The sequence below is a fragment of the Nycticebus coucang genome, chromosome 1 (genome assembly GCF_027406575.1).
Source record: "Nycticebus coucang isolate mNycCou1 chromosome 1, mNycCou1.pri, whole genome shotgun sequence".
Taxonomy (NCBI): Eukaryota; Metazoa; Chordata; class Mammalia; order Primates; family Lorisidae; genus Nycticebus; species Nycticebus coucang.
The window spans coordinates 16,521,754-16,546,474 of NC_069780.1; the positions used below are offsets into that span (position 1 = coordinate 16,521,754).

General features: G+C 42.8%; 2 protein-coding genes and 2 non-coding genes across 8 annotated transcripts in view; 1 reads left to right on the forward strand and 3 right to left on the reverse strand.

Annotated features, from left to right (window-relative positions):
• AFF1 (ALF transcription elongation factor 1) overlaps window positions 1-24,721 on the forward strand; it is a 204,708-nt gene that overhangs the window by 53,554 nt on the left and 126,433 nt on the right. Inside the window, exon 1 of one of the 5 annotated variants that reach the window (XM_053601920.1) lies at window positions 23,188-23,673. The exons of 3 other annotated variants lie outside the window; for them this stretch is intronic. In XM_053601920.1, coding sequence (XP_053457895.1) covers window positions 23,657-23,673 — 17 coding nt within the window. In that variant the 5' untranslated portion in view covers window positions 23,188-23,656. Of the gene's footprint in view, window positions 1-23,187; window positions 23,674-24,721 lie in introns of those variants that run through there. One more of the 5 variants, XM_053602001.1, reaches the window with a different exon arrangement.
• Window positions 985-1,091, reverse strand: LOC128592495 (U6 spliceosomal RNA). The gene has a single exon (XR_008381897.1). It is a non-coding gene; the product is annotated as a U6 spliceosomal RNA (small nuclear RNA).
• On the reverse strand, window positions 4,473-4,931 carry LOC128593979 (immediate early response 3-interacting protein 1-like). The gene has a single exon (XM_053602475.1). The coding sequence runs from the start codon at window positions 4,852-4,854 to the stop codon at window positions 4,606-4,608; it is 249 nt and encodes an 82-aa protein (XP_053458450.1). The 5' UTR covers window positions 4,855-4,931; the 3' UTR covers window positions 4,473-4,605.
• LOC128593129 (small nucleolar RNA SNORD38) lies at window positions 8,525-8,593 on the reverse strand. Its single transcript, XR_008382265.1, has one exon. It is a non-coding gene; the product is annotated as a small nucleolar RNA SNORD38 (small nucleolar RNA).

A 24,721-nucleotide genomic window follows, 5' to 3' on the forward strand; every position in this document is an offset into this window, starting at 1 on the left:
ATGTTGAAATTTTAACCCCCAAAGTAACAGTATTAAGAGGAGGAATCTGAGGGTGGTGATTAGGTCTGCTCCTGCATAGGATTAGTGCCCTTATAAAAGAAAGAGTTTTCCTACCCCTTCCACCATGTGAGGGCACAGCCAGCAGGTGCCATCTGTGAACCAGGAAGTGAGCCCTCAAGCCAGACACTTAATTTGCCGGTGCCTTGACCTGGAGCTTGCCAGCCTCCAGAACTGTGAGAAATAAATTTCTGTTTATAAGCTACCCAGTTTATGGTCTTTTGTTATAACTCTGAATTGACTCAGACACAAAGAAACAAAAAACCTTAATAGTCAACTCATCTAATGTTTTAAATCACAGTATATTAAATACATACATGTTAGTTTTATTATTTTGTTCACTTCTTTATAAATGTATAACTGACAGAATTATTAGTGTTTTTTTCCCTAAGACAGAGCCTCAAGTTGTCGCCCTGGGTAGAGTGCCATGGCATCACAGCTCATAGCAACCTCCAACTCCTGGGCTTAAGCGATTCTCTTGCCTCAGCCTCCCAAGTAGCTTGGACCACAGGCACCCGCCACCTGCCACAGCACCTGGCTATTTTTTGGGTGTAGTTGTCAATGTTTGGCAGGCCTGGGCTGGATTCAAACCCACCAGCTCTGGTGTATGTGGCCGGTACCCTAGCTACTGACCTATGGGCGCTGAGCCTCATGAGTCATATCTTAAGGATAAAAGGAAAAACAAATCTTAAACTGTTCCCAGCAGACATGTTTACCAATGATATTGGTATTATTGTACTTGCTAGGAATCAAAATTTTCAGCATAAGAGAGGTACAAACCAAATCAAAGAGATTAAATTTTGCTGTAATCCCAAATCTATTTACTTTTATTTTATTTTATTTTTTTAATTCAAGACCAATTTATTCTCAAGTTTTGCCAACATAAATACTATCCTTGAAGTGCACCAAATCCTTCCATAACAACTCTAAAAATATGACCGTGTCACGAATTTGCGTGTCATCCTTGCTCAGAGGCCGTGCTAATCTTCTCTGTATCATTCTAATGTTAATATATGTGCTGCCGAAGCCAGCACTATAGTCCCAAATTTAATTGAAAATAAAACAAACAATGGATATTATCTTAAAAAAATTTTTTTTAATCCTCATATCCCTTATAAAAAGCATTTAAGTGGCCCCCAGTAGCAGAACATATCCCCAGGTTCCACAGAGTGGATTCTATGCATCATGCCCGTTAGAAGGAAGCAGGGGTCAGGCGCAGTGGCTCACACCTGTAATCCTAGCACTCTGGGACGCCAAGGCAGGAGGAGGATCACTTGCCATGAGTGCAAGACCAGCCTTAGCAAGAGCAAGACCCTGTCTCTGCAAAAAATATACACCTGTAATCCCAGCTACTTGGGAGGCTGAGGCAGGAGGATTGCTTGAGCCCTGGAGTTTGAGGTTGCTGTGAGCTAGGCAGCCACCACCTCACTCTAGCCTGGGGCAACAGAGTGATAGTCTGTTGCAAAAATAAAAATACATACATGCAGGCATACATATAAGGAGCCAGGGCTCTTTGGAGTAATGCTGACTCTATCTTAGGTCTCGGTCTGAAAATGAACAAGATGAGCTAGGATTTCTTTTCCTTGCCAGAAAGCAAAGAGCTATCAAAGGTGATTCCGTAATATAAAAAAGACTCCAGAAACAACTTGAATGATTTCTAGCCAGCCGACAGGGAGAGAATAAAAAAGAATAATAATTGCAGTGGATTAAACTGTGTGAAATATGTTTAAAACTGTGAATTTAAAATGATACTAAAACGGTGGCCCCTGTGGCTCAAAAGGGATAGGGCGCCAGTCCCATATGCTGGAGGTGGTGGGTTCAAACACAACCTCAGCCAAAAAGCACACACACACAAAAAAAATGATACTGAAACAACAAAACCCATTATTAGTTACCTTTGGAAAATGGAAGGGAACCAATTTATAATTTTAGAAAAACTAAATATAAAGGAAGGGAGCATTTATCTTAGTTTTCCAAATAAACTGTAACTCCAGGTAACCAATTAGATAATGAGGACAAGTTATTTACAAGACAAAATTGGCTGATGAAGAGTAATAGCATTACTATTTTGTATTCTCTCTCTGAATAAGTAAATATTACCAGTAGGTTATAATACCATTAGGTGAGGACCTTTGAGAAACTTTATAATGGGATAGCTAAGGGGGGTTGACAGCATCTGAATCCATTATTTAACGGTAAGAATTTTTATTTTTTATTTTTTGAGACAGAGCCTCAGGCTGTTGCCCTGAGTAGAGTGCCGTGGCATCACAGCAACCTCCAGAATCGCTTAAGCGATTCTCTTGCCTCAGACCTCCCAAGTAGCTGGGACTACAGGCGCCCGCCACAACACCCGGCTATTTTTTGGTTCTAGTTGTCATTGTTGTTTGTCAGGCCTAGGCTGGATTGGAACCCACCAACTCTGGTGTATGTGGCTGGTGCCTTAGCTGCTTGAGCTACAGGCGCCGAGCCAAGAATTATATTTAGAAAGGTAACCACTGTTATGCGTCCTCCTGTGATTCATTGGGATATGGACAAACCCTCTATAAAATAGTCTTTCCAAAAGTCTGGACAGAAATTTGATCAAGGTTTTTATAGAAAAGACACTGGACTGAGAAATATGTTAAAGGGCACTTCATGAGTACTGTCAGCAAAACTCATAAAGTGAGGCCAGGTGCAGTGCCTCACACCTGTAATCCTAGTGCTCTGGGAGGCTGAGGTGGGTGGATCACCTGAGCTCATGAGTTCAAGACCAGCCTCAACCAGAGTGAGACCTGTCTCTAAAAAGAGCTGGGTGTTGTGGACCACCCTTCAAAGCAATTTTGGAACTCTTTTTCTGGAATAACCATCAGAGCTATCGTTGTATTACCCTTTTAAGTAGCTGGGACTACAAGCTTCTGCCATGACGCACAGCTATTTTTCCATTTTTTAGTAGAGATGGGGTTTTGCTCTTGCTCAGGCTGGTCTTGAATTCCTGACATCAAGCTATCCTTTCTTTTCTTGGCCTCCCATGAGGCACAGTGCCTAGCCAGAAAATTTTGTAATATAAAATTAGTGTTAAGTAGTAATATGGAATTAATTAATTGTAAAAACATTTTAGATGGGTTAGTAGTATTGTGGTTATGTGTATTTTTTTTTAAAGCAACTTCAAACTCTTAGGCTCAAGAGATCCTCTTGCCTCAGCCTCCCAAGTAGCTGGTACTACAGGCGCCCACCACAACATCTGACTGTTTTTAGAGACAAGGTCTCGCTCTTGCACAGTCATCCTGAGCTCAAGCAGTCCACCTGCTTAGGCCTCCCAGAGTGCTAGGATGCTAGGATTACAGGTGCAAGCCACTGTGCATGGCCTGTATTTCTTTTCTTTTTTTTTTAATTCTCACCTTCAAGCCAATTAAAACTAGAAAACCCTGGTCCTTGGATTTCTTTTTTTTTTTTTGACTTGGAAATCCAATTTTATTTACAAATAAACAAAGATGCCATTCAACCCCTTTAAAATATTATAACTGAAAATTTCCACAAAATCCATTTACATAGTTTCAACCTTTCTGCATAAAACTGTATTATGGGATGGGCAAGTAATCTCACAAGATGGTCTAAGGCATAAAAACAAAACAAAATAAACAACTTATCCAGCGTGAACATGCTATTGACAGAGAGAATGAAGAATTACATCTTTCAATGTGACACTCCACCAAGAAATGGAAATGTGATAATTTTAGGGGAGGTCAATGCTTCATGATAAATCATCTTCTTTTCTAATATAGTTTGTGATTGTTTAGGATTGTTCTTGCAGGCTAATATTTATGCTAATTCTTTCGAAAAGTCATCATTGTAAAAAGGGTACAGACTTTTCTAGACACTGGTCTGGTCTCAGTATTCAGGCCAATTGATAAATAACAAATGCATGAAAATAACTTAAATAAAAACTAATCATCATGTGACTGACTGACTTACAAAATGAGAATTCTCCCTGAAGTCAGAAATATTACTCCTCAATAGTGTTTATAAATTTGAATTCTTGATAACTGAGACAATATATAGACAAAATGGTCAACCCAAGAATTTAAAACCATCCAAATTACCTATTTATCATTTCATATATAGTAAATTGCTTTTTTAAAAAACCTTTAAATTTTATCCAAGCAGATAATCACTCTCATGTCATGGCTAAGTCATAAGGAACCTCAAAACTTTGAAGAAAAAAATTTATCCCTGAGAAGTGAGAGATAGAAAAATATCTAAACAAAACAGAAGCAACAGTCCTGCACCCTTTTAGTAATCTTTACCAGAGCATTAACTATTACTAACAGTCAGCAACCAAATGTATTCCAGTCCTCAAAAGTTACTGCACCTGATGATCTGATCTTTTTATAATGAAAATACAAGTGCAACATCAAAAAAAAAAAAAGATAAAAAGGAACTCTGGTTTTATTGTCTGCTTTACGTTTTTGTCAAGTGCAAGGTCAGCCTGCTAAGATACAAATATTCCAATGACTGAAGTAGTAACTTCTGCCGACGCTTCTTCTGAGTCTCCATTTCCTCCACTGATGTTTACCCAAATAATAAAAGTAATACAATTGCAATTGAGTTTACTATTATCAATGGCACTCTCATCACGGTTCTTACAGACCAAATAAGGTTCACTAGCTGAGATTTAATTCCTGGCTCCTCTCCGAATCCACCAATTGCCTGGTCTGTTCCGCAGCCGATGTTCTTGAGGAATTGCTCCTCATACAGCACGGCGATGGCGTTGATGCAGAGTAGGGCTGCCTGCAGCAGGGAGTACAGGGTGAAGGCCATGGTTGTCCGGAGCTGCCCAAAGCTTAATTCCCCGATTCCTCTCTCGCCGCCACCACCACCACCCCTGAGGACGTGGCGCTGCCACAGCCGGTGCTTTTCGGTCCTTGGATTTCTTTTTTTCTTTTTTTTTTTTTTTTTGGTTTTTGGCCAGGGCTGGGTTTGAACCCACCACCTCTGGCATATGGGACCGGTGCCCTACTCCTTGAGCCACAGGCGCTGCCCCGGTCCTTGGATTTCTTATCTGTACAATAAGGAAGAGGATTAAATGTCTTCCCTGCTTTCTCTTTGCTCTGGCTATTATGTAATGGCCACTCCCTTTTGTTTTTGTTCTCAGAATCGTATCATGTTATTACAGGGTGCACACAGTGGTATTGCTTGTGGGTGAGACTTCATCTAATCCATGTGTGTCTGGGGCCAGGAACTCCAGGGCTCAGGGTGGATGGCCTGCCTGACCCTAGAAAGCTGCTCTGTGCTCTTTCCCTGACCATTGGTCCCCTCCTGAGCAGGGTCTAAACACAGCAGTGCTGGATCTTAAGTCAGGGGTCATCCAGGGGATTGACAACCAGGAATTTATAGACTGGGGTGAGTCATACTTGGTGAAGAGCCAGGTCTCTGTGTGGACATTCTAGTTCCTCAAGAGGTGATAACTGATTAATACCCCTGTGGAAATCAGAGGCAAGAACCACACAGAATAGTAATGATTTACATCTTTTTTTTTTTTTTTGCATTAAGTTGCTTTTGTTGTTGTTCTAATTTTTCTTTCTTTTTTTTTTTGAGACAGAGTCTTACTATGTCACCCTTGGTAAAGTGTTGTGGCATCACAGCTCACAGCAATCTCAAACTCTTGGGCTTAAGTGATTCTCTTGCCTCAACATCCTGAGTAGCTGGGAGTACAGGTGCCTGCCACAATGCCCGGCTATTTTTTTGTTGTAGTTCTCATTGTTGTTTAGCAGGCCCAGGTTGAGTGCGAACCCACCAGCCTAGGTGTATGTGGCTGGCGCCCTAACTGCTGAGCTATTGGCCCTGAGCCTGTGGTTATTTTAATTAATTATCCATACTTCCCCACCCCCAATCCCCCACCCCCATCCCCTCTGAGACAGTCTCTCTTTGTCGTCTCCCTCATCCCCCCTCAGAGTACCCTGGCGTCATAGCTCATGGCAACCTGTAACTCATGGGCTCAAGTGATTCTCTTGCCTCAGCCTCTCAAATCTCTGGGACTACAGCACCAATCACAACACCTGGTTATTTTTAGAGACGGGTTCTCTAGCTCAGGCTGGTCTCCAACTCAAGAGCTCAGGTGATCCGCCCACCTGGACCTCCCAAAGTGTGGGGATTACAGGTGTGAGCTCCTGCGCTGGGCCTAATTATCCATTCTTTTTTTTTTTTTGGAGACAGAGTCTCACTTAGTCACCCTGGGGTTGAGTGCTATGGCATCACAGCTCACATCAACTTCAAACTCTTGGGCTCAAGTGATTCTCTTACCTCAGCCTCCCGAGCAGCTGGGACTGCAGGCGCCCACCACAACGCCCACCTATATTTTTAAAGATGGAATCTTGATCTGGCTTAGGCTGTGATTATCCATTGTTAAGCTGGGGTCATGTTATGTTTTCCTCCCAGAGTTTCTGGTTCAGTAGTACTTTTTTTATTTATACATAATAATTATACATATTGTATGGATTACATGTGATATTTCAATACAGGCAGAAGATGCATAGTGGTAATTTTCTTTTTATTTTATTTATTTATTCATTTGAGACAGTCTCAAATGAATAAATATAAAATAAAATAAATTAAAAAAACTTACAGCTCTGTAGATTTTTACTACAAAAGATGTGGGTGCAGTGGATATTCCATAGCTATATCTTTTATCTGGCACCTCAAATATTTACCATTTCTTTGTGCTGGGAACATTTCAAATTTCTTCTAGCTGTTTTGAAATGCATGGTAAATTATTAACTATAGTCACCCATCTGCTGTTGAACACTGAAACTTATTCCTCCTAACTAGCTTTATTTCTGTACCTTTACCCAATCTGTCTTATTCCTCCTCCCCGAATCCCTCCCAGCCCCTGGTCACCATCATCCTACTTGCTACCTTCATCAGGTGAATTTTTTCAGCTTCCACATGTAGGTGAGAACATGTGGCGTTTGCCTTTCGTAGCTTCAGACTGTGTCACTGGTAGAAGACAGACCAAGAGTCCTTCAGGATTAATGACCAGCATCTCTGGTAAGGTCCAAAGAACTTGCATTAGCTGTTGACATCAAAGAGATGAGGAGAAAACACAAGGCCGTGGGACTCATCTCTGGAGAGCTCCACACCAGAGGGCAACACACCTTCTTGTCCTGGGGGCCCTGGAGCAGTTTTGGGGCTCGTATAGGGAGGGAACTGTCAACACGGCTGCCCACCACCAATGCGTGAGAGGAGAAAGGAGTTTCTTGCCCGTGGTGTCTTGGATAGTGATACTACAGTTGCCATCAAAGTTTATTAAAAAACTAGGGCTTAGGCAGGGCTTGGTGGCTTGCACCTATAATCCTAGCACTCTGGGAGGCCAAGGTGGGAGGATCCCTTGAGTTCAGGAGTCTGAGACCAGCCTGAGCGAGAGTGAAACCCCATCTCTAAAGAACAGTCGGGCGTCATGGTGGGTGCCTGTAGTCCCAGCTACTCTGGAGGCTGAGACAAAAGGATCATCAGAGCCCTAGAGTTTGAGGTTGTTGTGAGCTGGGCTGGCACGCTAGCCTGGGTGATAAAATGAGACTCTGTCTCAAAATAAATAAATAAAATAAAAACAAACGAGGGTTTAAGTCTTGCATGTAGGCAGTGTGAGGCTCCCCTAAATAATGTGTTTCTCAGATACTTAATTCAATTCTGAGAATAAATCCATGAATATTTGGGGGAAAAACTGGGTGTAAAATGGTTTTTTGCTTTTTATCTTGGTCCTTCAGCCATGATCCACTTATTTGAGATTGTTGGAAAGTTTAACCTAGATATATGGCCTCTGGAAACCAGAGATTTGTTTTAAAAGAGGAGAAAGACAAATGCTGTTAGTTGAAATGTTTTGGCCAAAATTTGTTCTTCTAAAGATTGTTCTAGATGGCACCAGCCTCAATAACTGTGTTGCTACCACCACTAAGACTTTAGAACTTTAACTTACAGCTTTGTAGGCTGGGTGCAGTGGCTCACGCCGTAATCCTAGCACTCTGGGAGGCCAAGATGGGTGGGTTGCCCTGAGCTCAGGAGTTCAAGACCAACCTGAGCCAGAGCAAGACTTTGTCTCAAAAAAAAAAAAAAAAAAAAAAAAAGGCGTTGTGGTGGGCACCTGTAGTCCCAGCTACTCGGAGGCTGAGGCAAGAGAATTGCTTACGCCCTAGAGTTTGAGGTTGCTGTGAGCTGTGACAGCACAGCACTCTACTGAGGGCCATAAAGTGAGACTCTGTCTCAAATAAATAAATAAATAAAATAAAAAGAAAATTAAAAAAACCTTACAGCTCTGTAGATTTTTACTACAAAAGATGTGGGTGCAGTGGATATTCCTAACTATATCTTTAATGTGACTTGCTAATCACTATGGGAGACTTCAGTGCTCCTGGTACCTAAAACATCTGGTTTAAAAAACAGATGTTTTTCCATGTTTATTTTATTGGCTTTTCTTATGTTCTTTTTTTCTTTGCCTTCTTCAGCGTGAAAAGCATTCATCTCTTTCCCTTCACTAGCAGAAATGGACAGAGTTTTCATCCTAAGATTTTATTTATTTTTTTTTTGTAGAGACAGAGTCTCACTTTATTGCCCTTGGCAGAGTGCCGTGGCGTCACAGCTTACCTCCAACTCCTGGGCCCAGGGGATTCTCTTGCCTCAGCCTCCCAAGTAGCTGGGACCATAGGCACCCACCACAACGCTCAGCTATTTTTTTGTTGTAGTTTGGCCGGGGCCGGCCTTGAACCTGCCACCCTCGGTATACAGGGCCAGCGCCTTACCGACTGAGTCACAGGCGCCACCCCCTAAGATTTTTTTTTTTTTTATATCTTCAGTCATCAGAATATGGTAGATGCTCTGGCTTTAGGTATTTGTATATCATTTCTTCCTGACCCCAGACATTTCTAGAGGAAACCAAACCAACCAACTATGATAATACTAAACTATTTGTCTTTTGTGGAAGCCATCTAGCTGAGCTCTAAAGTAATGTCAATTTGGGAGTGCTGTGGTGAAACATAGCTAGATATCAGGAAGGCAGACTTTCCAAAGGACTGGAAAAAGTCAAGGGATACTACTGCAACTGATCTTCAAGAATGTAACAGCAGCTTCTCGAGAAGCTGCGCAGCTCTCACAGTTAAGATCATGAACCCTAAAATGCCAGGGTGCTATCTCCCTGCCACCACTCCTCAGCTGCATGACTTTGAGAAAATTGCCCATCTTCTAGGGCTGCATTTTCCTTATCTCTAAAACAGGGATGGTGATGCTGTAAGGGCTTGGCGTAAGGGCTTGTGGTGGAAATTAATTTTATGGGGGTGAAACACTTAGAACAGGGATATATATATAGTTGGTGTGCTGTAAATTCATAGTACTTAGAAAATTATTCTCAATACTTCACTTGCCATTGTGATGGAGCTTTAGTATCTAAAATAAGTATTGAGTATCTTAAGCCTGTGTACTGAGGGAAGGAACATTATTATGTTTGGGAGAAAGTCATCTTTATGTGACTTTCCAAGTGAGCTTGGAGGAACCCATTGAGTTGTTGTTATGCATTTTAAAGCATGAGAATAGTGAGCTTTGAGGTGAGCTTTGAGGTGTCAGTGCCAATCTTGTCAGCCAGGAGCTGTTCTCACCTTGACTTAAGCTCTAATTGGCTTAGCAGGGGAAGTCCCTTCTTTTCTGAGAACAAAGGAAATACTTATGAACCTCAAGTTCTACAACTTCTGTAACTTTCTTTAAGGAATCCTTAGACTTAATGCCTAAAATGATGGTATAATCTGCTCATAGTGTATTGATTCTTGATTATGAACATGTTTAATCATTTTTTTGTATTTATTTATATTTATTTATTTATTTTTGAGACAGGGTCCCAGCCTCTGCACGTTGTCTAGCCTGGTCTGAAACTCTAGGGCTCAAGCCATCAGTCTACTGAGTACCTGAAGCTGTAGGCATGAACTTCACTTTGATTAGTTATTAATCAACTTTTTGTTCTTTAAATTTTATTTTCAAAATTATTTAGGACTTAGAAAATGGAGTAGCCCTTTATCTGAATTAGTAAATGCTTAGGGGAAGAAAAGATTAAAAAAAAAAAAAATCTCTGCAATAGGGTCACACAGGGCTACGTAATCCTAATAAGGTGCTTAACAAATGTTGATTTAATTAATTAATTAATTAATTTTTGAGACAGAGTCTCAAGCTATCACCCTTGGTAGAGTACCATGGTATCACAGCTCACAGAAACCTCACAAAACTCTTGGTCTTGGGTGGCTCCTGTGGTTCAAAGGAGTAGGGCGCCAGTCTCATATGCTGGAGGTGGTGGGTTCAAACCCAGCCCCAGCCAAAAACTGCAAAAAAAAAAGAAGAAGAAAACCTCTTGGTCTTAAGTGATTTCTTGCCTTAGCCTCCCAAGTAGCTGGGACTACAGGTGCCTGCCACAATGCATGGCTATTTTTTGATGGCAGTTGTCATTGTTGTTTTAGCTTTTTAGCTGGCCAGGGCTGGGTTCAAACCCACCAGCCTCCGTGTACATGGCTGGCGCCCTACCCACTGAGCTACAGGCACTGCCAATTTAATTTAGTTTTAATTATCCCATTTTGCATGTGGCTAGGTAGGAAGCAGAATCCATAACAAATAAACCTAAAATAAAAATTCCCTGAGGTTTTAGAAGAGAGGCTCAGTCTTTAGATGAAGTATAAAATTTTTACCCCAAATTAGGTTTTCAATTATTTGGATTCAAACATATGCTGGGGAATAAAAACAGCAGTAGTTGACATTACCTCTTTTGTGTGGGGGGACAGGACAAATCTTAGTGTAACTTACAAGCTGCAATTTACTATGATTGTGGTTTGGCTGAATTTATTCCCCCCACAAAAGGAAAAAACATCACTGCAGAGACTGGGGAATATCTATCCTCCAGTTCTTACATCCTTTTTCTTATGTGTGTTAAGGAAAATTTGAGGGTAATTTGAAGAATGGAAAAGCCCCTACTCATAAATGTTCCACGACAATGTCATTTACAGGTTAATAGACTGAATAATGGACTTATACTGGTCATTTATCTTAGAGAGTTTACAGCCCTTTTTTTTTTTTTTTTTTTTGAGATAGCCTCACTCTGTTGCCCTGAGGTAGAGTGCTAGGGCGTCATAGCTCACAGCAACTTCAAACTCTTAGGCTCAAGCTATCTAGCCTCCCATGTAGTTGGGATTGCTGATGCCCACCACCACAATGCCCGACTATTTTTTCTATTTTTTTTTTTTTTTTTAAGTAGAGGGTGGGGTCTCACTCTTAGAGAGAGAGAGAGATCAAGGGATCCTCAAGGGATCCTCTGCCCTGGGCCTCCCAGAGTGCTAGGATTACAGGCTCCAGCTGCTTTTCAGATTTTAATGGGTGAATCACCTGGGAATTTTGTTCAAATGCAGATCCTGATTCAGTAGATTGGGGATAGGATTTAAGATTCTGCGTTTATGGGTGGTGCCTGTGGCTCAAAGGAGTAGGGCACTGGCCCCATATGCCGGAGGTGGCGGGTTCAAACCCAGCCCCGGCCAAATACTGCAAAAAAAAAAAAGATTCTGCGTTTATAACAAGCATTGTATGTTAGAGAGCTGCTCTCTGTCTGGTGGCCCTCACTTGGAGCAAGAAGGCTGGGTTCTCAAACTTGGCTGCACATTAAATTGCCTGAAGACATTTAAAAAACACTAATACTGTGTCCCGCCCCTGGAGATTAATTGGCTTGAGGTGTGGCCTGAGAATGCCAGGAATTTATAACTCTCCCCGGTTAATTATCACTTGTAGCCAAGGCTGTGGAGCGCTGCTTAAACTAAAGGATCTGGATTGTTTTCACTAGTTCCCATTTGTGGGAAAGCACCTGTCTTCGTGCTGTGTCTGTGTTTTTTAAATTATTGTTTTCTGATTTTTTTTACTTCTTTTTTGGACCCGTGTTTTGAACGAGCCTCTCTACTGAACCAACTACATTCAGACAAGCATTTGTTTTCTTATTTTAAAAGGAATCAATGAATCGAAACACATGAAATTGCCAGTTAGACTTCCTAAACAGCATGAGCTGACGTTAGTGCCCTGAGTTGGCATAACCTCCTGAAAGTCCCAGAATCCTTCACACACTTCTCATGCTCAAATATGTGGTTTCTTTGGATTTTTTGAAATGTCCAAAATAGCTCACTCGTCTTGATTTGCTCTGTTTGTGGATCCAGGCCAGAGTGCGTTTGTTATATAAGGAGAGAACCCCTCAGATGGTGCCACGCCTGGGGGAGATCTTACTTTGGAACTTCCAAGAGGAAGTCCACTGCAGCTGCAGGAACACTGCTCTTCCCAGCTCTGTTATAGTAATTATCTTTTGGCTGCATTATTTTTTGCCTGCCTTTCTGCTAAAGCAAGCAAAATTCCCCTTGATCCCATCCAGCCTCATGACTTGATAAGCATGAAAGCCAGGAGCTTGTGGTAGGCAGGTGAAGAGCGAAGGTTACACTAAATAGTGGTAGAGGGTCTTCAGCTGGAAAGGGTAAGAGAGCATTTCAATGAACAGAAAATATTCTCTGCACAGGTTGGCATTACAAGAAAATTGTTGTGCTGGCAGTGTTCATGATAAAGGGGCAGTGAAGGGGTGAAGGAGTTTGGTAGGATGCATCGCTTTGAGGGGGGGAGTTAAGGGAGTAACGTCTGACGTGTATTTTAGAAATTAGATAGTCTGTATTCTGGCAGTATTGCTCAAGACCAAGGAGAAAATATTGGAAAGACAAATAATTCTCATGAAACTATTGGAAGAGTGTGGGTGATGTAAGAGAGTGGTAGGGAATTTGGAAAGATGAGGAGACTTTATAATTCATTTTAAACAGAAATTAGAAGATAGATGCATCTGTGAGGTGATATATATCGACTGTGTTAAGTGTGCATAACGTTAGCCCTAGAGCAGTGGTTTCTGAAGTTTAGTGAACAGGAGAATCACCTGGTGAGTCCGGAAACTCTAATTGCTGGATTCTACCCACAGCTTCTAATTCCCTAGGTTTGGGTGGGGTGTGAAAATTTGCTAAGGAATGCAGGGAAGGGGCTAGGCGTGGTGGCTCAAACCTGTAGTCCCAGCACTCTGGGAGGCTGAGGCAGGTGGATTGCTTGAGCTCAGGAGTTCAAGACCAGCCTGAGCAAGAGCAGGATTCTACTACTAAAAATAGAAAAAACTAACTGGGCATCATGGTGGGCACTATAGTCTCAGCTGCTGGGGAGTCTGAGGCAAGAGGATCACTTGAGCCCAAAAGACTGAGGTTGGTATTAGCCATGATGATTCTAGGGCACTCTACCCAGAGGGAGAATGAGACTGTCTCAAAAAACAAACAACACCCCCCCCCCCACGAGAAAACAGAATGAAGGAAAGGAGCAACAGAGAAAAAATTGGGAAGTGCAAGTGGAAGACAGCAAGTTGGTAGACTTTAAATCCAAACAAATCAATAATTAAAGACTCAACATTTCAATTACAAGGCAGACTGTGTTTTTCCTCAACACAACAGTCTGTTTACAATAGATGCTGCTAGGGTTTGAATATTTGTCACCCCCCCCCACCCTACACCCCCCCCCCCCGGAAAAAAGACGCCTCATGTTGAAATTTAATTGGGTCATGAAGGCTCTGCCTGCATGAATGGATTCATTTGTCCCTGGACTCATGGGTTAATGGATTACTGGGTTATAATGGGAGGAGAACTGGTGGCTTTATTAGAAGAGAGACTTGAGATTTTACGTTGCCATGTCAAGCCCCTCTCCATGTGATGTGTCATCTCCAGACTCTGTAGAGTCCCTACCGGAAAAAAAGTTCCCACCAGATCTGGCCTCTTAATCTTGGACTTTTCAGTCTTCATAACTGTAAAAAGTACATATCTTTTTATAAATTACCCAGTTGCAGGTATTCTGTTAAAAGCAACAGAAAATGGACTAAGAGACATGAATTTTAAATATAAAAAATATGTTTAGTTAAGGAAAAGGGACAGAGAAAGATAAACCAGCAAGCAGTAAACGTAATAAGCAGAGTATGTAGTTATGATAGAATCAAGAGGGCAGAGCTGAACCAGTGCAACGGGGCTCCGGGGAAGCCCGTTTTAGCTCTGTGGAAGACAGAAGTTTCCGATGCTTGACCTCAGCTGCTGTGGAAGGGGTTGCCTTGCAGTGACAACAGATGTCCCTGGAGACATGTACACCAGTTAGTCTCAGTAGAGAAAGCGCATTCTTGCGTGGAGAAGTGGATTAGCTAGGCCCTTGTCTCCTTCCTGGAGCTAAGAGTTGATTATAGTTGTTTTGTTTTTACAACAGTTGTGATTCTCTTTTTTTAAACGACTACAAAAACAGGTATGTGTTCATTTTACAATATTTAGAAAATGTTTAAATGACCAAAAGAAAGTAAGTCACCTAATTCTTCTATCCAGAGATACCTAGTGCTAGCATTGTTCTATAGAGGCCCAGTCAGTTTCTTTAATACATGTATTTCATTTAGTTTTGATCAAGTGCGATCCCAGCAAACTCACTGTATTATACCTGCTTTAAAAAAAATAAACCAGGTGCAGTGGTTCACGCCTATAATCCTAGCACTCTGGGAGGCTGAAGCAGATGGATTGCCTGAGCTCAGGAGTTCAAGTCCAGCCTGAGCAAAGCAAGACCTCCGTCTCTACTAAAAATAGAAAAACTAGCTGGGTCTTGTAGTGGGTGCCTGTATCTCAGCTACTTGGGAGGCTGAGGAAGAGGATTAACTGAGCCCAAGAGTTTGAGGTTGCTGTGAGCTGTGACGCCACAGCACTCTACCCCAGGGCAACTGAGTGAAATTATTTCCCCCTCCAACCCCCCCCCCAAACAAACAAACATACATACATATATATGGGGGGGCGGATATACTTGTCACTGAGTATTCTTTATAAAACAGGGCAGTGGTGGTGGGAAGAATTAGGGATCAGTTGTATAAACTAAAAACCTTAGGGAGGAATCTCAGGGGAGAATTTGCCTTTAAACACCCCCGTGCTTTCACTATCCCAAGAAATGTCTAACCTGTCTTGAGTTTGGACAATTGGTAACTGGTGGATAAATAAGGGACTAAGGGTAAAGGAATGGATTGGCGTTGAGGCCGGGCGGGTTAACTCTGGCCCTCTCTGGCTGAGGTGGTTGGGGCTCACCACCTGGCAGGCCAGCGCTCAGGCTGCCTTTGCTCCTCTCCCTCATCTGCTTCCCTTTTCTTCATACACACTTAGTGTTCCTGATTTAAAAAATTTTAGGGGTTTATTGCTGATCATTAGGTAACAAACACATAAGATAAGGACTTTTAAATTGTGGAGACCTTGTGAAGACAAGGTCTCGATGTGTTGCTCAGGCCAGTCTTGAACTCCTGGTCTCAGACAATCTTCCTACCATGGCCTCCTGAAGTGCTGGGATTATAGTGTGAGCTGCCAAGCCCAGCCAAGATTCAGATATGGATGTCTTAAAGATTTTTGTCATCCAAGTTTCTCCTGATCTGATCTAGGAGACCCTCTTTGAATTCTGCCTTCTGCTTTTATTCTGAAACATGGAATTAACCGAGCACTCTCCTCCACCCAGTGCTTTCCTATCTCTTCTCTGGTGAAGTAGTTATTGTCTCTCCTGTGTGGAGAAACCATTCTTTGCAGACCTAAGGAGCAGCGAGGCTGATGATAGGCATCTTTTAGCATCTTCTGTGACTGCATCCAGATATGGTAACACACTAAGTGAATGGTCCATTTGGACGTCTTCCCAAGTACCTTTTCATGCCCAGGAAAGTGTCTGGGGGCAGCTGTAAAGAACTGTCTTGGAGTTGTGGAGAGAAGTTAAGGCTAGAGTTACACATTCAGAAGAGAGTCACTGATGACATTGTGTAAGGCAATATTGAGATTCAGAGGAGGGGACAAATGAGGATTTCTAGGATTTTATCCTAGATCCTAGATTCATAAGCAAAAAGACTTGTAAAGAGGATGAGTCGCCCCCCCCCAATAGAGCAGTGTCCTATAAGTCCACAGAGAGCTTTTCTTTTTTTTCTTTTTCATTTTTATTTTTTTATTGTTGGGGATTCATTGAGGGTACAATAAGCCAGGTTACACTGATTGCATTTGTTAGGTAAAGTCCCTCTTGCAATCATGTCTTGCCCCCAAAAGGTGTGGCACACACCAAGGCCCCACCCCTCTCCCTTCTTCCCTCTCTCTGCTTTTCCTCCCCCCCATGACCTTAATTGTCATTAATTGTCCTCATATCAAAATTGAGTACATAGGATTCATGCTTCTCCATTCCTGTGATGCTTTACTAAGCACAGAGAGCTTTTCATGGGAGAGGGTCACTGCCATCATGAAGGAAGCAGATTTCTCTAGGAAATTTGGCTGTGATGGCAGGAGATTGGATGGTGGCTTTATTTATTTATTTTGAGACGGAGTCTTACGCTGTTGCCCTGGGTAGAGTGCCATGCAACTCACAGCTCACAGCAACCTCAAACTCTTGGGCTTATGTGATTCTCTTGCCTCAGCCTCCCAAGTAGCTGGGACTATAGGTGCCCACCACAAGGCTTGGTTATTTTTTGGTTGCAGTTGTCATTGTTGTTTTAGCAGGCCTGGGCCTGGTTCAAACCTGCCAGCCCAGGTGTATGTGGCTGGCACCCTACTTACTGAGCTACAGGTGCGGCCATGGATGGTGGCTTTAAAGGAAAAGAAAGTGTGTTGTGAGAAATGGTTAGTTCTAGGTAGAGAAAATAGAAGATGGGCCTGGAGCATCTTGTAGAAAGTAAAGACTGGGAAAAACCCAAAATGTTGGAGTGTGTCGAAGAGCTTCCAATGGCCAAGGCTGGAACATTTGGACTATAAAATAAATCATGTAGTATCAGATTGTAACTCATATATCAAAATAAATATTCATGAGACCACATTGATATAAATGATTAAATAGAGAAGAGGCAAATCTTTCTTACAGAAGAATCCCAAATATGTATAGCAACTGACTCCCCTCCAGCTCCCCCCACCCCCATGCTTAGGAGGTAGAGCCTAATTCCTTCCTTTGAAGGGAAGAACATCTGACAAATTCAGATTGAGAGATTTTCTACAGGGTACTCAGCCAGAATGCCTCAAAATTAATTGTCAAGGTCATGGAAAACAGAAAAAGACTGAAACTCTCACAGACATAATGCAATGTGTGAAATCCTGGGCTGGATCTTGAAACAGAAAAAGGACTTTAATGGAGAAACTGGTGAAATCAAAATAAAGCCTGAAGTTTATAGTTCCTGGTAATATACCAATGTTGATTTCTTTACTTTGATCAATGACAAATGGTAGTTTAGGAGTAAACAGTGGGGAAACAGGCTCTGTGTGTGTGTGTGTGGGGGGTATATAGGAATCCTTCGCAACTTTTCTATATATCTAAAAGTTATTCTAAAAGAGTTTACTTAAAAAAAAAAAAAAAACTGTGGGGCAGCACCTGTGGCTCAGTGGATAGGGCGCCGACCATAATACCGAGGGTGGTGGGTTCAAACCTGGCCATGGCCAAACTGCAACAACAACAAAAAAATAGCGGGCATTGTGGCAGGCGCCTGTAGTCCCAGCTACTCGGTAGGCTGAGGCAAGAGAATCACCTAGGCCCAAGAGCTGGAGGTTGGTGTGAGCTGTGATGCCACGGCAATCTACCGAGGGTGATAAAGTGAGACATTGTCTCTACAAAAAACCAACCCAAACAAAAAAACACCTGTGGGTTAGGAGGGAGTGGGGGAACTTGAACTTGTTTGTAGTTTGAGTTTGAGAATACGATATTGGTATGGATGGACAGGGACAATGAGGAGGTGCGAAGGGATTAAAAAAAAATAGAGGCCAGGCGTGGTGGCTCATGCCTGTAATCCCAGCACTCTGAGAGGCCGAGGAGGGCAGATTGGCTGAGCTCACATGATCCAGACCAGCCTGAGCCAGAGCGAGACCTCATCTCTAAAAAATAATAGCTGGGCGTTCTGGCAGGCGCCTGTAGTCCCAGCTACTTGGCTGAGGCAAGAGAATCGCTTAAACCCAAGAGTTTGAGGTTACTGTGAGCTGTGATGGTCACAGCACTCTACCCAGGATGACAAAGTGAGACTCTATCTAAAAAAACAAACAAACAAACAAATAGAATAGTGCCTAGGGAACAAATAACTTTTTAAGGACCATCTAATGGAAGGTTGTTTGCATTGAGGTCACAGCTGAGGGGAGAGCCAGTTAATTTCAGATGCGTTTATTAGCACTGTTCACCTACTATCTCTGCCCTCTGGGGAGTGCCTGCCTTTTATTTCTCCTCCCTTTTCCTGTGTCTGCTTTGAGATCTTCTGGTGGCAACCTTGAGCATACTTTTGGCAAAGTGATTTTAGTGGTGTCCTCATTGAACATTCTGTTGAAATAAAGTAGCAGTTCTTAGGTGATTTGAACTGTGCAACTTTTGTTTGTTTTTTGGGCCAGAGTCTTACTAGAGCACTATGGCTTCTTAGCTCACAGCAACCCCAAACTTCTGGGCTTAAGCAGTCCTTCTGCCTTAGCTTCCCAAGTAGTTGGGACTACAGGTGCCTAGATAGTTTTTTTATTTTTAGTAGAGATGGGGTCTTCTGCTCAGGCTGGTCTGGAACTCCTGAAGTGAGGTGATCCCTTCTGCCTCGGCATCTTAGAATGCTAGAATTATGGGCGTGAGCCACAGCTCCAGGCCCCATATATTCTTATATATATGCAAGGATCATTCATAAACTCATTAATTTAAAGAGCTAGTAAAAAGGTACTCCTGTGATTCAAGAACCCATTTTAGATAGTAAAATAATCTGTCACACTCACCTTATATAGTCTGCCCTAATTGTTAGATTATGTCCCTTATTCCTTTAGTTTTAGCAGCCCTTGATGACACAGGATTCATGAATTAAGAAACTGAGGAGCAGGTTAGCATGTTATCACTGCACAGGAAAACTTGTGTCAATGAAGATGATGTTTTCATCATGCAACATCTTGCGATTATTTTCATGAGAAATTCTTCACCATAGTAGGCAGTTACTAAGACAGCTCTAAGTTTTGAAATGGGTACTAAAAGTTCATGGGTGATCTTACTCCTTATTTGGAAGATAAATTGGGTCTGTTACCTGGATGAGGACCCAGGCATCCTTCTTTACCCTGAGTCTATAGAGCATCAGGTGCTTCTTAAGTGGGCTCCAGGGGAATCATAAACCTCACCAATGAATTGTAGCGAATGTTGTACATGTGATTCTATATCCTCAAATTTCACGAGAAAGCAAAGAACCCCCCAAAGGTTAAGAATGTCATTTGTTCATTTTCAATGTTGAACAAGACTTGGGTTGGGTACAATGGTGTTTTCGGTACAATTGGAATTAATAATGCCCATGTTTACATTGCGGTACTTCCTTAGCCACATGTAGTATCCTAATTTGAGTATAATTTCTCCCATACTTACCCCTAGTATTTTTAGATCTACTACAAATCTAGTGCAATCCTGCTTCTGTGTCAAATTACCCTGGCTAATTTACATTACAATTTTGAGAGCCCAGAGAATCTCAGGTGTAATTCTACTCTGGTGTTGATTGCATGTTTCTTTTGGGGTAAATATTTGCTGTATTTTTTCATGTATTTAAATGTTGCTATATCAAAATATAACAACACAGTTTACAGAGAAAAAGTGTTATTAGCAATGTTACATTCTAGCCTATGATAAATGGAAATTTTACGAGTAAATGCTTTTCTGAAATATTTTTTATGTCTGATACCAATTTGTTTACAGTGTAAATGATCACAATGTGTAGATAAAACAGCAACAGAAAAATGGGGGGAAACACCAATCAAAAAATTCTTGGGAGTAGACTCTTGCCTAAATTTATACTTTATTTCTATGAAAACTTATCCCTCTACTATTATAAAAGCACATATGTGTACAGTGATATTTTATTGTCTGATATAGATTTCTTAGGAACAAAAGTGAATGCTGCCCAATTATGGTCCTTAAAATGATGCAGGGATTATAAACCTTACTACATCAAAGAACTCTTTACACTATTTTCTAAAGATGCATGATTTGGAGAAGTGGTTCTCAAATATAAGCAGACCGCAAGCATTCCCTGTAGAATATGCTGAAATCCATATCCCTGGGACCTCACCCTAACAGGGATTCTGATTCAGTAGTCCTGGATAGGATCTGGAGTCTGTTAACACATGCCCCAGATGGTTCGCCCACATTTTGCCTGAACTGATTTAAGTGCCAAAAGGTTATATGGGAATAGCTATGATATATAATATTCAAAGAAGACACGATGAGTGTGGAGAGGTGAGGGAGACGTAGAAGTAGTAGCAAATGACATGGAATAATTTTGCACTTCAAAATTACTAAGGAACCCAAAGAGCTTTTGTATATGTGGGGTTATACATTTATATTAGATATATTAAAAATTAAAATTGAATAGCCAGGCGTTGTGGCGGGCACCTGTAGTCCCAGCTACTTGGGAGGCTGAGGCAAGAGAATCGCTCAAGCCCAAGAGTTGGAGGTTGCTGTGAGCTATGTGATGCCATGGCACTCTTACCTAGGGCCATAAAGTGAGACTCTGTCTCTACAAAAAAAAAAAAAAAATTAAAATTGAAGTAATGAAAATATTTATTAAATTATTAAAAAACCCATACCATGTAACAAATAACATTTTTATTCAAAAAACATATTTTCCAAAATTAAAAAATTAGCAAGAAGATGGGGCGGCGCCTGTGGCTCAGTCCGTAAGGCGCCGGCCCCATATACCGAGGGTGGCGGGTTCAAACCCGGCCCCGGCCAAACTGCAACCAAAAAATAGCCGGGCGTTGTGGCGGGCGCCTGTAGTCCCAGCTGCTCTGGAGGCTGAGGCAAGAGAATCCCGTAAGCCCAGGAGTTGGAGGTTGCTGTGAGCTGTGTGAGGCCACGGCACTCTACCGAGGGCCATAAAGTGAGACTCCGTCTCTACAAAAAAAAAAAAAAAAAAAATTAGCAAGAAGAGTTGGCATTATTTTACATTTATGTAACTCTTTTTACTGTGTAGCTCAATGTAAGATAGCTAGGTTCCCATACAGGTTGAGGCTCCCTTATCCAAAATGCCTGAGGCCAGAAGCGTTTCTGATTGGGGAATACTTGGATTCTGTATGCTTGATCCAACAATCATTTTCCTTGAGCATAATGTTAGCACTAGAAAAGTTTTAGATTTCAGATTTTTGGACTTGAGATTGCTCAACCTGTATCTTTCTGCTTCTCTATTCAATCTGTTCCAGGGTTGTTTTTGTTGAAGTTTATGAAGAGAATTCAGCTTCACACATATTGAGTCCAGTATTTTAATACCTTGATTGATGCAGCCAAATTCCACATGGTTAATTGCATTGTGGAATTTATAATGACCTTTTTTCTTTCTTTCTTTCTTTTTTTTAAATTTTGGTACATTAAAATCTACTGTCTGTCCTGTACTTTTTCTCTGGATCTTTTACCCATGCATGATTTTGTTATACCATAGGTCATTTGGAAACTTAAGTTATGCAGATCTACTAAAGTCACATTCATTACTGTCACTCTGATCTCAACAGGAAAGTCTTTATTAGGAAGTTGTCAAACTTACAGGGGCAAGCGTAAAGTCTTCCAAAATGTGTGAAAGCTCAGATGTTATCATTGGAAATAAATACTGTCAATTGTTTTCCTTTGTTCATTTTTAAGTAAAAGTCTGCCAGATACTCAAGTCAGAACAACCACAGTTTGTGGAGTGTTCCTTCAAGTAAAAATGGTAGTCTGTGAAAAAACAGCTAGTTTGGCTTGCAACTCAATTACACAAGTGCTTTTCTTCCAGACAGCCATTGTACTTCAGTGTGCAGCCGAGTGCTTCATGGCACTTCCCATTTTGTCCCAAACAACATCAAAAAAACCCTGTGATCAAGGGTCAAGATTTAATGAAAGTAATAATTCTGACCGCCTGCTTCATTAAAGACCTTCATAAAGGAAACTGGCTTTCTTTTTTTTTTTCAAACTGCTGATGTGTGGTGGTGAAGAATGCAGTGACTACTGGTTTCATTTGCTGCACTGCCTTGATTAGTGCTAAGGCGCCAGCAGTTTCCCCATAATTGCTTTTGCACCATCAGTGCAAATGTCAGCACAGTGAAAAGACAAATAATGTCTTTGTGTTATTCCAGAAATAGCACTGACCTCTGGGAAGGTCTTGGGGACTCCCAGGAGTCCACTAACGACACTTGGAGAACTCCTGATAGGGATGTAGTGGGCCTCCCTCACACCCCTCCCTTCCCCAGCAATGTCGCTTTAGTGCCAAGACGTTAACATATGCCTGTATTCCAGGACTACTTAGTAAATACAGTCTGGATCTCTTCATGCGATGGGCAACATTGTCATGATTCTAGGTAGAAGAAAGGGGAGTCCACAAGGCAGGCGTTCACTCACCATTCATCTCAGAGTGTTTCGCTCATACAGTGGCCCTTACGAGATGCTGAAGCACATTTTCCTACCATCTCTGCCCATCGAAGTATTTTCCTGCTTTGTTTCAGGCACGGTTTAAATACCTTCCCAGGTCCTTTGAGTAGGACGTGGTTCCATTTGTACTTCTTAGAACGCTTACTGTAACTGCATTTTCAGGTTTTCTTATTTTTTGGTGTCACTCCCTTCATTGCTTAAGGACTAAAATGAGTTACTTTTCTTTATAATCTGCGTGCCTCCAAAAAAGGGAAGGTGTTTATAAATATTTGTCTCAAGGTAAGGAAATCAAAACTGAAAGCAAAGTAGAACAAGCAAGTTGCGTTAGTTGCCTGTTTCCTAAGTGGAAAGGAGCATTCATGGGAATGATCAAAAGTGGCGAACGAGGTTTACTGCTGCTGTGTTCCCTGAGGCATCCGAAGTGCCAATATTCAACACATATTCTAACTGGAGCTGGAGTTCTGAGCGGTTGAGTACTGTGTGTTCCGGGCGGAGTGTGTTCGTACATTGTTAAAACCTGGCAAGCGAGCACCAGCGACCAGCCGGCAGGCGGGGCCGGGCGGCGGACGAGCCGGGCTGCGTCGGTGCCCGCGCCCCCTCCCGGCCCGGCCCCGCCGCGCCTCCCTCTGGCTCGGGCCGGCAGAGCGCTCTGCCCATTTAAGGAGGCGGGCCGTACCACCGGAACTTTACGGACGGGGGTATCCCGGCGAACTCGGGCAACTTCAGCCGAGCCAGAAGGCGATTCCTCTGCCTTCCTCACTTTGGCCCGAGTCGTGCCGCTGCTTAGAGGGAGCTGGGCGCTGGCGGGCGTGGAGCGGGGGCGCCTTTGCGTTCCCGGCTCAGAAATCGCCCCGGGGGCGGTCGCGCGCTCCGCCTCCGGACGCGGCGGTCCCCTGGCTGGTCTGTGGTGTAGCTCGCCGGCCGAGGCCCCGGTGCCCGGATGTCCATCGGGATTAGCGCGAGCCCATACGGCCCGCGCCCGGGGCTGCGCCGAGGAGGTCCGGGGCTGGGAGCAGGTAGCCCCGCAACCCCGCCGAGTCGCTCTGGGGAGCCGTCCCCGCCCGGCCCCGGCAGATGGTGAGCGCAGCGCTGGCGGCAGGACCCGCGGGGTGAAGGCTCTAATGGACGGGAGACGTTGGGCTCTATAAACTGAATTATGGCAGCCCAGTCCAGGTAAGCCAGGCACCGGGAGAAACTTTTCGGAATGTGTGAGTGGCTGCGGGGGCGGGGAAGGGTTGGGGTGCTGGGGAGAAGACCGGCAGGAAGCAGCTTTGTCATCGCCTCCTCATCATTCCTGATGCTGTGGCTGGTGACTGTCAGCTACAAAACTGTTCGGAGAACGTACCAGACAGTTTCTGCTCAGCGCAGAGGGGGATTGCGTTAAAGTTGAGATTCAAGTTAAACATCCCTCTTCTTCCCAAAACAACTGTTATTTTTCCGGCAATATAGTTCGTCTCCCTTGTCCGCCTTTGCCCAAGTGTCCATTGGAGGGTCTTTGTGCACCGTCCCTTTGGTGCTCTTGAGGTCACTGGCGTCGCGTGCGGAATTTTAGAACTACGGGTGGTGTAAAGCATAGTTCGCCTTGGAAAGGGTGGGTGAGAATTCCATAAGTGAAAATTTCACCCCTAGAATGTACGATCCCTCGTAAAACGGCACCCCTTGCGCGAATCTGCTGAGTAGGCACAGACGGGGCTGCACCGGCCCTGGTGGAGCGGAGAGGGTCGTCGCCTGCAGTCGCTGTCAGAGGAGCCCGTCTTTCCAGGACCGGCTGTAACGGGCTTGCTAATGAGCCTTAAAAAAGAGCGATGACAAGGCATTAGTGATTATTAGATGATTCGAACTATTGTGTGTGGTTTCATTTTAGTTGTGACAGCAGTTGGTGCTAATGGAAACTTCAAGTGTCAAGTGAGCCGATAGGCTCCTAGGAGTTAAATATGAATTTCTTATTCAACTTTCAGTTTACTAGAAAGCAGTTTGGTCTCACGTATTTAAATTAATGACTCTTCAAGCTGATATTTGATGTGGAATAGTGGCCCGGGGATGTCTCAGAAGGCGAAACAAATTTCAGGTCTGAAGACTCTAAGGTTGCTTAAGTGTTGAAGTTTAGGTTGGATGAGACAGAATTTTTTTACTAAAAAAACTTTCAAGGAAGAAAAGAACTCTTTATAGAGCACCTCATCTGTGCTACCTGGTTTTTACTATGTATAATTTAATCCTCTCA